Genomic DNA, 11,738 nt, shown 5'->3' on the forward strand with positions numbered 1-11,738 from the left:
CAGGGTCTCACTATGTTGCCCAGGCTGGTCTCAAACTCGTGGCCTCAAGCAATCCTCCTGCCTCAGCCTCCCAAAGTGTTGGGATTACAGGCGTGAGCCACTGCACCCTGCTTGTGTGTGTCTTTCTGTGTCTGTTGTGTGTGTCTGTGGGTAGTGGCTGTTTCCCTGCATGGGACTTGTGGTAAATGTGGCTAATTCCCTGTGCGGGGGCTGCTGCCTGTGGATAAGACTGTGTCTCTGTGCATGCGCACGTGTGTGCACGCCCCTCACAACCCCAACGAGAAAACACCTGTCCACCTTCCTGGGCTGGCACAGGGGCACAGGAAGCGGGATCCCAAATCACAGGCTTTTTCTCTCGGCATATCTCTGTACTTTATTGTCCCTGCTTTAACAATGCTCATCCTTCCTGAGAGCGTCTCCTGAGGGGGCCTCGGCCAAGGCTGACTGGAGAAGGGGCTGGTGACCCCTAGCAGGCTCTGCCACCTGAGGCCTGGGTCTTCCCCCGGGATCCTTGAATCTGGAGATGGCAGAGAGGAGGCAGGCCGGCTCTTTCCCCAATCCTCCTAGGAGAGCTGCTTCTGCCCATTCTCCCACTGGTGAAACGGAGGCAGAAGCAGCAGCTCTGCAGGGTGAAGCTGGGTTTAACCTTCCTGAATAGGGTCCAGGGACACTCCACATCTGCCACATAGCCTCTTGGGCTGGACATTTTTCCTGGGCACCAGCCAGCAGCTGGAGCAGCGAGTGCCGTATTTCTTGTACCTAGGGTTGGGGGACAAGAAACTGCCATTTAGGATGCAGTGGGGGCCCGGAAACCGCCACAAGGAAACCACTTTTCCCAAGAGGTAGGTGTTTTGCTTTTTGCTTTCCCCACAGGCCATCCTGGTTACACGTGGACTGATTTGGGGACCCCCGCCCCAACTCCCTCCTCCATTCTAAGGACCTGATCCCACAGGCGTTGCAGAGAGGGGTCCCATCTTCAGCGTCTCTCCAGAGCGGGGTCCTCTGGGTCCGACAGGAAGCACAGCGCCGGGGCTCTGAAGGGTCAGAGGTCAAAGGGCAGGGGTCAGAGGCCATGCATGTGAGCTCGGGATGCCTGTGCGGAGTCTGGCATTTTGTGGGGGTCTCAGTAAAGGCCCCACCTAGCTCTGGATCAGCCCTGGGAGTTGCCAGCTCTAAGCCACAGCAAAGCCAGGAAGGGAGACAGATGGCAGCATTCCGCAGAGGAGGAAGCTGGGGGTGGGGGTGACTCAGCCCAAGTGGAGGGGGGTGCTGTGACTCCTCCCTGAGGGCTCTAAATGGGGAAGCAAGATGGAGAAGGTGGGGGCAGGGAGAAAGGCAGGGAAGACAGGAAATTGGCCCCCAAAATATTTATAGCTCTTGGGTTTTCAGGACTCACCCAGGGCCTCGCTGCCTGCTGAGTGGGCCTCGGTGCCTCCTGGGTGGGCTGCAGGGCCCCCAACAGCATCTGCAGGGGATTCCTGAGAACGGCTACTGCAGGGCAGGCTGTGGGGCAGACAAGGTATTAGCACTGGGGGGGGATCCGTAGCTTGTCCCCAACAGCCCTCTGAAATGAAGATTTAGTATCAAGGTATCAGCCATCCCCCGAGGAGGCAACTAATATCTGAATGGCCTGGCTTTGCCTCTCATTAGTAATATTATTATTATTATTATTATTATTATTATTTTTGCAGATGGAGTCTCGCTCTGTTGCCCAGGCTGGAGTGTAGTGGTGTCATCTCAGCTCACTACAACCTCCACCTCCCGGGTTCAAGCAATTCTTGTGCCTCAGCCTCCCGAGCAGCTGGGACTACAGGCGCGCGACACCACGCCCAGCTAATTTTTATATTTTTAGTACAGACGGGGTTTCACCATGTTGGCCAGGCTGGTCTCGAACTCCTGACCTCAAGTGATCCACCCACCTCGGCCTCCCAAAGTGCAGGGATTACAGGCATGAGCTACCGTGCCCGACCTAATTATTATTATTATTATTTGAAAAATAGTAAGCACAGGGACAGCCTGCCAGGTTCCAATCCCAGTTCTCCATGTCCTTGCTGTGTGAGCCTGGACACATTATCTCCTACTCTGTGCCTCAGTTTCCTCATCTGTAAAATGGGCTTCCCAACACAACAGGTTTTTTTTCTTTGAAAATTTGATTTATTGATTTTTAAAAAGAGATGGGAGTCTGGGCAATATAGGGAGACCCCATCTCTACAAACAAAAAAAATAGCCAGGAGTGGTGGTGCAGGCCTGCACTCCCAGCTAGTTGGGAGGCTGAGAAGGGAGGATGGCTTGGGCCTGGGAGGTCCAGGCTGCAGTGAGCCATGATTGCGCCACTGCACTCCAGCCTGGGTGACAGAGCAAGACCCTGTCTCAAAAACAAACAAACAAACAAAAGCAAAAAAAAGCAGCCAGGCATGGTGGTGGCTCACTCCTGTAATCCCAACACTTTGGGAGGGCAAGGCAGATGGATCATCTGAGGTCAAGAGATCGAGACCATCCCGGCCAACATGGCGAAACCCCATCTCTACTAAAAATACAAAAATTAGCCAGGCGTGGTAGCGGGCGCCTGTAATCCCAGCTACTCCAGAGGCTGAGGCAGGAGAATCGTTTGAATCCGGGAGGCAGAGGTTGCAGTGAGCCGAGATTGTGTCATTGCACTCCAGCCTGAATGACAGAGTGCAACTCCATCTCAACAAAAAAAAAAAAAAAAAAAAAAATTATTGTTTTGGCAGCATGATTAAAAAAGTCATAATTATAATTTTTATAATAACAATAAATAGGTAAAAATTAGAGATGGGGGTCATACTATGTTGGCCAGGCTGGTCTTGAACTCCTGGGCTCATGCAATCCTCCCACCTTGGCCTCCCAAAGTGCTGGGATTACAGGTGTGAGCCACCAGGCCCAGCTTCCCAAAGCTTTTTTTTTTTTTTTTTTTTTTAAGCGGATGGAGTCTTGCTCTGTCACCCAGGCTGGAGTGCAGTGGTGCCATCTCTGCTCAGTGCAACCTCCACCTCCTGGGTTCAAGCGATTCTCCTGCCTCAGCCTCCCAAGTAGCTGGGATTACAGGTGTCCATTACCATTCCCAGCTAGTTCTTTTTTTTTGAGACTGAGTCCCGCTCTGTGGCTCAGGCTGGAGTGAGGTGGCGCTATCTCTGCTTACTGAAGACTTCACCTCCTGAGTTCAAGCGATTCTCCTGCCTCAGCCTCCTGAGCAGCTGGGATTACAGGCACCCACTACAACGCCCAGCTAATTTTTTGTATTTTTAGTAGAGATGGGGTTTCACTATGTTGGCCAGGCTGATCTCAAACTCCTGACTTCAGGTGATCTGCTCGCCTTGGCCTCCCAAAGTGATGGGATTATAGGCGTGAGCCACTGTGCCCGGCCTCCCCAGGCTTTTGAATGAGCCCATACACATAAAATACTGCCTGTTAACCTCTTATTGTTGTCACTACCAACAAATAGTAGCTGTTAGCATTATTGGGAAAAATCACCGCAGCCGCAGCTGCAGCTGCAGCCTAAGCAAGGCCAGGCCTGATTCCTAAAGAGACCAGGTCTCACACTGGGAGTGGGGAGCCACTGAGTCAGGAGCGGCAGGACTGTATCTGGCACCAGCTCAAGTTGTCAACCAGAGACTGGGCCACGTGTAACGTAGAGCACAGGTGAGGGTCCACACCGACGCCAGGGAGCACCCCTACCTCCCACACTGGTGTTTGCGTTGTAGCTGGGAGAAAGGGCGGCCTGGCCCCAGCCGGCCCCTACCTGTACGTGGGGATGATCTGCAGGCTGGAGTCCGGCTTTATCTGAAACTTCAGAGTCACCCCCTCGAACCCGGGGTCCACTCTCTCGGTGCCCCGGCAGGGGTTCAGCTGCTTCCGGGGCCTTCTCTGGGGTGGGGCCGAGGGAGTCCCCAGGCGCTGCAGACGGCGGCCCTTTTGGCTGATCCTGGTCTGTGTGTCCTTGGAATCCCTGTCCAGCAGCAGGCGGCCCTGAGTCCCCAGAGCCATCGGGTCCCAGCAAGGCCCCAGGACCGGGGTGTCCTGGGCAGGGGACTGACCCAGCCTCTCCACTGTCTCTTGGAGGAAGCACAGGGCGGTGACCGAGTCCTGGCATGCAGGCCAGAGGGACCTGGGGAGAAGGGCAGTGGGGTCACGTTTTCTTGGGTGACTCCTGGGTTTAGCCGGCCAGGGGGTTCCAACTTGGGCCGGCTCTTTGTGTACCCTTGGACAGGCTACACACCCCACCTGAGGTTCAGTCATTTCTAACTCTGGGTGGAAGGTTTAAGAGTTGCAGTAATTGCAACTCACCTCGCCCACTGTGGGCCTCCCAGGCACGCCCAGCCCTCCACATCAATCAACCCCTCACGGCACCCGTAGATCACCCAGGCAGGGACCGCCCTAGGTGACCGAGGCAGGATTTCAAGCCTCTGGCTGCAGGATCGAGAAAAAGGTTACTTTTTTTCTTTGTGTTTCTTTTAGAGACCGAGCCTCACTCTGTACCCCCGCCTGGAGTGCAGGGGCGTGATCAGGACTCAGTGCAGCCTAGAACTCCTGGGCTCGAGCGATCCTTCCGCCTCAGCCTCCCGAGTAGCTGGGACTTACAGGCACGCGCCACCACGCCGCTGGCTTGCCATAATATGATTACGATTTTTATCATTTTCATTATTATTGAGTTGCCCTCCATAACCCCTGGATGATCCCTGGGGAGTGCCTACATCAGCCCCAGAGACATGGAATTGCATGGCCTCTGATCCCTAGATGACCCCAAGTGTCTCTGGGCACCAGAACCTCTTTGTAAGTTTCAGTAACTATTATAAAATTGCCACTTCTCGAGAACCCCAGCAAAGAGAGGTCATGACCCCTTGATCACTGAGCCAGGTGGTGAAGTGCTAGCGGGGTCCGGGGAATGGGGTTTGGCCTTACGCACCTCTCACTGATTCTGCAGCATCCTGGGGTCCTCGGCTTCTCCTGGGAGGGGGATCCTCCCAGCGGCTCCAGGTTCAGACAGGGCGGCGCCAGCAGCTTTGCTGGCATTGAGGAGTCCGGGATTGGCTCGGCCTCCATTGCGCCCCAGCCCAGCCCCCTCCCTAATTTCACCCGGCCCTGTTCCGCTGGGCCCACCCGATGAAACCCACCTGGGAGGGGCGGGACCTGTGTGGTGGGAGCGCTCTTGGTAGAGGATGCGATGAGCCCCAGCTGAGAGCGACCTGCCTCGGCGGCGCCTTTCCTCTTTCTGGCTTTTTTCAGGTCATCCGCGCACCCCTGCGTGGCAAGGGCGGCCTGGACCCCACCAAATCCCTCCGCAGCTGCCGGGGCGGGGCCTTCCACGCTAGCCCTCCCCCTCGGAAATGGGGGCTCCCAGGCCTCTGCCTTGGATCCTCAGCGGCATCTTAGATCCCAGAGGGAAAAGAGAACTGGGGGCCCAGCACAGCTGATGCAGGTGTCGTGTTTTTTTTTTTTTTTTTTTTGAGACAGGGCCTCACTCTGTCACCCAGGCTGGAGTGGAATGGCCTGATCACCGCTCCACTGCAGCCTAAATCCCCTGGGCTCAAGTGATCCTCCCACCTCAGTCTCCCGAGTAGCTGGGACTACAGGCACTTACCACCACTCCACGCTTTTTTACAGTTTTTATAGAGACGAGGTCTCGCCATGTTGCCCAGGATGGTCTTAAGCTCCTGGCCTCAAGTGATCCTCCCATCTTGGCCTCCCAAAGTGCTAGGATTACAGGTGTGAGCCACCTGTAGACCCCAGATCTGTCCCCCAAGGACACTCAACATGCTGGGGCCTGTGTTATCGATTTATTGCAGCTCCAATATGAGTCCACTCCTACTCAAACCCTGATTCTCAGGGGCCTGGGGAAGGCCACCCCACTAGGGGCCCTGTCCCCACCAGAGCCTGGACATGGGACTCTCTCCCAAGCAGGGGTGTTGTCCTTCACGGGGGCTTCCACGTCTCTCCCGGGCCTGTCCGCACTCTGGGCAGGGCTGGCACCTGGCTATTCCCTCAATCTGGGCCCTGGGGCCATGGCAATGTGGAATGGTCCAGGTGTTCATGTCAGTGGGGCTTGGGGACATGGCCATCCACGTAGAAGTTCCTGGTGATCTTGGGCAGGGTGAATTCCGCTCCTTCCAGCTCCGGTGTCAGCACAATCTGGCAGCCCAGCCGCGAGTTCTCCTGGAGGAGGGGGGCCATGTCTAGCATGTCGTCTTCCCTGGGGTGGTGACACGGGCAGTGTTAGCCGAGGGCAAGCTAGCTGGGTGGGTGGGGGCCAGAGGTGGGGGAGGGAGGAAGCTGACTGAACGCAGGGGGTAGTGGTGGGGGAGGCAGCTCCCCTTCCAGGAACTGGAAGTGGGGAGGATGGTGGGGGCTGCTGAATGCTCCAGGGTGAAGCTGCCAGCTAGACAGGGCTGACCCACTCACCTCTCCTCGGGAGGAGGCAGGAGATCCAGGTGGTCTTCACTCACGTACACATGGCAGGTGGAGCAGGCCAGGGAGGCTTCACAGGCCCCTAGGGGTGGGAAGTGAAGGGGGCGCAGGTGAGTGGCAGAGTCAGGAAGGGGCTGCTATGCGAACGGCGTAGAGTAGATCTCTCTTCCACCACGTGCCTCACGTCTCCCTCCTGGGCCTGCAGCTCCACTGTGTGTACCAGGCACTGTGTCATGTCCTCAATGTCCTCAGCTAGCTGTTCCCCAGTGTGTAGGGTTTACAAACAGACATCCGGGAGGCCCCATTTCCCAGGGACTCCCTAGCAGGCTGAGATGCAGAACCATTAAGGAGCAGGGACTTGGCTGCCAGGTAGCTGAGAGGGGAAAGGCCAGGCAGGCTCCCCGCAGCCTGTGAGCCCTTGCTGTGACCCTATCACTGTGCTGGGCTAATGTGTCCCCACCTCTCCGCTGCTCTTGGAGGATGGACCGGCTGACTCAGCAGTCAGTGTGGTGGGGGAAGGAATCAGGCATTAGGATTTTTTTTTTTTTTTTTTTGAGATGGAGTCTTGTTCTGTTGCCCAGGCTGGAGTGCAGTGGTGCGATCTCGGCCCACTGCAAGCTCTGCCTCCCGGGTTCACGCCATTCTCATGCCTCAGCCTCCCAAGTAGCTGGGACTACAGGTGCCTGCCACCACGCCTGGCTAATTTTTTAATATTTTTTTTAGTAGAGCTGGGGTTTCACCATGTTAGCCAGGATGGTCTTGATCTCCTGACCTCATGATCTGCCCGCCTCAGCCTCCCAAAGTGCTGGGATTACAGGCGTGAGCCACTGCACCCGGCCAGGATTTTTTTTTTTTTTTTTTTTTGAGACAGGGTCTCACTCTGTTGCCCAGCCTGGAGTGCCGTGGCTCAGTCATAGCTTACTGCCTCAACCTCCCGGCTCAAGCGATCCTCCCACCCCAGCCTCCCGAGGAGCTGGGACTACATGTGCGCACCACCACACCTGGCTAATTTTTTTTTTTTTTTTGAGGTGGAGTTTCGCTCTCTTTGCCCAGGCTGGAGTGCAATGGTATGATCTCGGCTCAATGCAAGCTCTGCCTCCTAGGTTCAAGTGATTCTCCTGCCTCAGCCTCCCAAGTAGCTGGGATTACAGGCGCCCACCATCACGCCCAGCTAATTTTGTATTTTTAGTAGAGATGGGGTTTTGCCATGCTGGCCAGGCTGGTCTTGAACTCCTGACCTCAGGTGATCCACCTATCTTGGCCTCCCTAAGTGCTGGGATTACAGGTGTGAGCCACCGCACCTGGCCATGTTTTTTTTTGTAGAGACGAGGTTCACCATGTGGCCCAGGCTGGTCTCAAACTCCTAAGCTCAAGCAATCTGCCTGCCTTGGCTTCCCAAAATGCTGGGACTACAGGCATATGCCACTGCACCAGACCAGGAATTAGGGTTGAAAGAGACAGAACCTGAAGTTTTCTGCTGACCACCTGCCCTTGGTCACACCCCCACATCCTCTGATCACAGAGACCGGTGCTTGGGGATCATGTCCTTCCTGGCCTAAAACTTTCCAAAGGGTTTTCACACTCAGAATAAAATCCAAACTCCTTCACTTAGTCTTGCAGTTCCCCCATCCCCCTCATTCATTCCTTTGTTTTCCTTTGTAATTTTTTTCTTAGAGATGGAGTCCCGCTCTGTTGCCCAGGCTGGACTGCAGTGGCGCGATCTCGGCTCACTACAAGCTCCGCTTCCCGGATTCACGCCATTCTCCTGCCTCTGCCTCCCAGAGTAGCTGGGACTACAGGCGCCTGCCACCATGCCTGGCTAATTTTGTTTTTGTATTTTTAGTAGAGACGGGGTTTCACCGTGTTAGCCAGGATGGTCTTGATCTTCTGACCTCGTGATCCGCTCGCCTCAGCCTCCCAAAGTGCTGGGATTACAGGCGTGAGCCACCACACCTTGCCAGGCCACTTACCTCTACTAGCCCGGCACAGTGGCTCATATCTGTAATCCCAGCACTTTGGGACGCCAAGGCAGGCAGATCAACTGTGGTCAGGAGTTTGAGACCACCCTGGCCAACATGGCGAAACCCCATCTCTATTAAAAATACAAAAACTTAGCCGGGCATGGTGGCAGTTGCCTGTAATCCCAGCTACTCGGGAGGCTAAGGCAGGAGAATCACTTGAACCCTGGAGGTAGAGGTTGCAGTAAGCCAAGATCATGCCATTGCACTCCAGCCTGGGTGATAAAGCGAGACTCTGTCTCAAATAAATAAATGAATAAATAAATCTATCTCACATTCCAATCCCTGTCCTAGACTATTGGTCGCTGGATTCCAGAACAGAACTTTAGGTAGGCCTTTCATAACCCCTCCCAACATATCTTCCCCTTTAATGATAAAATCAGGATCCCTGATATATTCATCCCAAAAGCAAACCCTGTATATTTTCTTCCAGACAACCCTTCCCAAGTTGGTCATAATTATGTATTTACCTGTGGGATTATTGTCCCTATTAGACCAAAATGGGTGTGAGATGACAGAGGCCTTATTTGTTTTGTATATTGCTGCCTGACGCGCAGTAGGTATTCATAGAAAGGCAGCACAGATTAGTGGCTACAATGGACTGGTGAGTCTAGTATTGTCACTCACTTGCCCTTAGACCAGGTCTACTTAACCTGGGGTTTAGTTTCCTCATCTATAATAGGGAATAACAGTCTCTACTACTCAAGTTGTCATGAAGATTCAGTCAGTGAATATTTATTAACATGGTTAAAGACATATATATATATATATATATATATATATTTTTTTTTTTTTTTTTTTTTTTTTTTGAGACAGAGTCTCGCTCTGTCGCCCAGGCTGGAGTGCAGTGGCGTGATCTCGGCTCACTGCAAGCTCCGCCTCCCGGGTTCATGCCATTCTCCTGCCTCAGCCTCCCGAGTAGCTGGGACTACAGGCGCCCGCCACCACGCCCACCTAATTTTTTGTATTTTTAGTAGAGACGGGGTTTCACCGTTTTAGCCAAGATGGTCTCTATCTCCTGACCTCGTGATCCGCCCCCCTCGGCCTCCCAAAGTGCTGGGATTACAGGCGTGAGCCACCGTGCCTGGCCTTTTTTTTTTTTTTTTTGAGACAGAGTCCCGCTCTGTCACGCAGCCTGGAGTGCAGTGGTGCCATCTTGGCTCACTGCAACCTCTGCCTCCCAAGTTCAAGTGATTCTTGTGCCTCAGCCTCCCAAGTAGCTGGGATTATATGCATGTGCCACCACGCCCAGCTAATTTTTGTGTTTCTTGTAGAGACAGGGTTTCGCCATGTTGGCCAGACTAGTCTCAAACTCCTGTCCTCAAGTGAGTCGCCTGCCTCGGCCTCCCAAAGTGTTGGGATTACAGGCATGAGCCACTGCGCCTGGACAAGAAATTTCTATTATTATTTTTCTCTCAACAAATTATCAAACATCTGTTACATCCTGACAGGCAACAGATAAGCATGAATAAGAACATGGGTCACCAATCTCACTGGGGGACAGATGACAAAGTAGGAAACAAAACAGCCTGTTATTGTGGCTTGTGCCTATAATCCCAGCTACTTGGGAGGCTGAGGTGGGAGGATCACTTGAACCCAGGAGTTCAAGGCTGCAGTGAGGTATGATTGCATCATGGCACTCCAGCATTGGCGACACAGCAAGGCTCCGTCTCTTGAAAAAAAAAAAAGTGAGAAGTGCTATATATCATATCACACTGATAAGACAGAGTAACTAGGGCATGGGTACTTCAGCTGGGCTGAGGGGAATGGGATTGTTAGGGACATGACATTTACACTGAGGTCTGAAGGATGAGAAAGAGCCAGAATGTTTGCTGGGAAAGCACTTCAGACAGAGGGAACAGCAAATGTAAAGGCCCCGAAGCAGGAATGAGCTTGGTTGTTTGAGGAACCACAAGAAAGCCAGTGTGGGCTGGGCGCGGTGGCTCATGCCTGTAATCCCAGCATTTTGGGAGGCTGAGGCAGGTTGATCGCCTTTCAGGAGTTTGAGACCAGCCTGGCCAATGTGGTGAAACCCCGTCTCTACTAAAAATACAAAAATTAGCTGGGCTTGGTGGTGGGTGCCTGTAATCCCAGCTAGTCTGGAGGCTGGGGCAGGAGAAACGCTTGAACCCGGGAGGTGGAGGTTGCAGTGAGCTGAGGTGCAGTAAGCCATTGCACTCCAGCCTGGGCAACAAGAGTGAAACTCCATCTCAAAACAACAACAACAAAAAGAAAGCCAATGTGGCTAGAATACAGGGAGGAAGGGGGAAGAGAACACAAAATCCTGGGAGCCAGGAGTCCTAGTGATCTCTAATAAATGCTTAATACATAAGAGCTTGGCAACAGATGAGGCCGTGGTGAGGGGTTTGGATTTTAGTCTATATTTGGTGGGAAAAAGACGTGAATAGACACACCTGATTTGTGGGTTTTTTTTTTTTTTTTTTTTTTTTTGGACAAATGGATAAGGACCTCCTTAATTCCCTCTGCCCGGTTCCTACCTTCCAGGTCCACCCCGTGGCGCTGGGCCAGGTGAAGAACATTGTCCCCGACTCTGCCACTCACTGGGATCCGCTGGCCTGAGCGGTCTACGAACACCACGTTCACCCTGGGGACAGATGGAAGTGCGAATGCCGAACTGGATGATGGGCTCAGGGCCCGGGTAGAATCTAGGGTTAGGAAGTAGGAATTGAGGCTTGACGCACAGGTACTGAATAGGGCAAAGCAGAAGGGGGACCTCGAGATGAAGCTACAGGGCAAGATGGGGACCAGAGGAATTCCGTGGGATGAGGAATGGGGGACTTGGCCCCCTGCACTCACACGTCCCCGGGCCGCTCCGGGCCGCCCGCGTCCTCCTCTCCCGCCGGGCGCGAGCCTGGAAAACACGGTTCGGTGAGCGGCTGCGCCGAGCCCCGCCCCGCCGGCATCTGACGGATTAACGCTGCCCGCCCCGGGCGCCCCAGGTACCTGTCGCTTGAAACTTTCTGGTTGTCCCCGGCGCCACCCCCTCCCCCGACCCCGAAGTGCCCCCAGGTCTGTTCCACCAGGTGTCCCTGGCAGCCTGCAGCAGAACCCTGGCACTCACGCCTCCCCGGGCCATGGAGGCGGCCATGACATGCATCACGTGACTCACCGACTGAGCATGCGCCGCGCCAGGGAGGCGAGGGAAAGCCCATAATTACTGGAACATAAGCGCAGATGTTTGCTTAGGGCCTGCGGTGACCAGGTGGGAAGAGCAGGGCGGAATCCATCTCAGGTAAACCCGCGGGGCCATCCCAGACCTCCCACTCAAGCCCACTG

The 11,738-nt window shown here is 54.3% G+C and overlaps 2 protein-coding genes across 3 annotated transcripts; both read right to left on the reverse strand.

Moving 5' to 3' along the window:
• Positions 1-347: 347 nt before the first annotated feature.
• ZGLP1 (zinc finger GATA like protein 1) lies at positions 348-5,627 on the reverse strand. 2 transcript variants are annotated; one of them, XM_055103452.3, is made up of 5 exons: positions 5,133-5,627; positions 3,761-5,024; positions 1,397-1,503; positions 941-1,034; positions 348-759 (listed from the first exon to the last, which is right to left on the reverse strand). In XM_055103452.3, the coding sequence occupies exons 2-5, from the start codon at positions 4,255-4,257 to the stop codon at positions 642-644; spliced, it is 816 nt and encodes a 271-aa protein (XP_054959427.1). In that variant the 5' UTR covers positions 4,258-5,024; positions 5,133-5,627; the 3' UTR covers positions 348-641. The 2 variants fall into 2 exon arrangements, with proteins under 2 accessions (XP_054959427.1, XP_034802377.1); XM_034946486.4 differs by having other exon boundaries at positions 3,761-4,126; positions 4,925-5,627.
• A 155-nt stretch (positions 5,628-5,782) lies between these two features.
• On the reverse strand, positions 5,783-11,571 carry FDX2 (ferredoxin 2). The gene is made up of 5 exons (XM_034946488.4): positions 11,406-11,571; positions 11,259-11,313; positions 10,940-11,046; positions 6,418-6,505; positions 5,783-6,208 (listed from the first exon to the last, which is right to left on the reverse strand). Exons 1-5 carry the CDS (start codon positions 11,557-11,559, stop codon positions 6,052-6,054), a joined length of 561 nt encoding a protein of 186 aa, XP_034802379.1. The 5' UTR covers positions 11,560-11,571; the 3' UTR covers positions 5,783-6,051.
• Positions 11,572-11,738: the final 167 nt, after the last annotated feature.

Source organism: Pan paniscus, chromosome 20 (genome assembly GCF_029289425.2).
Source record: "Pan paniscus chromosome 20, NHGRI_mPanPan1-v2.0_pri, whole genome shotgun sequence".
NCBI lineage: Eukaryota > Metazoa > Chordata > Mammalia > Primates > Hominidae > Pan > Pan paniscus.

What these genes read in the sequence shown, in the direction of transcription:
- ZGLP1 (XM_034946486.4), bottom strand. Translation starts at nt 5,061, where the DNA reads ATGGAGGCCGAGCCAATCCCGGACTCCTCAATGCCAGCAAAGCTGCTG. An exon ending in TGCTGCAGAATCAGTGAGAG is followed by an intron (nt 4,127 to 4,924) that starts GTGCGTAAGGCC and finishes CCTTCTCCCCAG; the next exon opens with GTCCCTCTGGCCTGCATGCC. An exon ending in AGCAGGCAGCGAGGCCCTGG is followed by an intron (nt 1,035 to 1,396) that starts GTGAGTCCTGAA and finishes CTGACCCTTCAG; the next exon opens with AGCCCCGGCGCTGTGCTTCC.
- FDX2 (XM_034946488.4), bottom strand. Translation starts at nt 11,559, where the DNA reads ATGCATGTCATGGCCGCCTCCATGGCCCGGGGAGGCGTGAGTGCCAGG. An exon ending in CCACGGGGTGGACCTGGAAG is followed by an intron (nt 6,506 to 10,939) that starts GTAGGAACCGGG and finishes TCCCACCCCTAG; the next exon opens with GGGCCTGTGAAGCCTCCCTG. An exon ending in CTGCCTCCTCCCGAGGAGAG is followed by an intron (nt 6,209 to 6,417) that starts GTGAGTGGGTCA and finishes TCACCACCCCAG; the next exon opens with GGAAGACGACATGCTAGACA.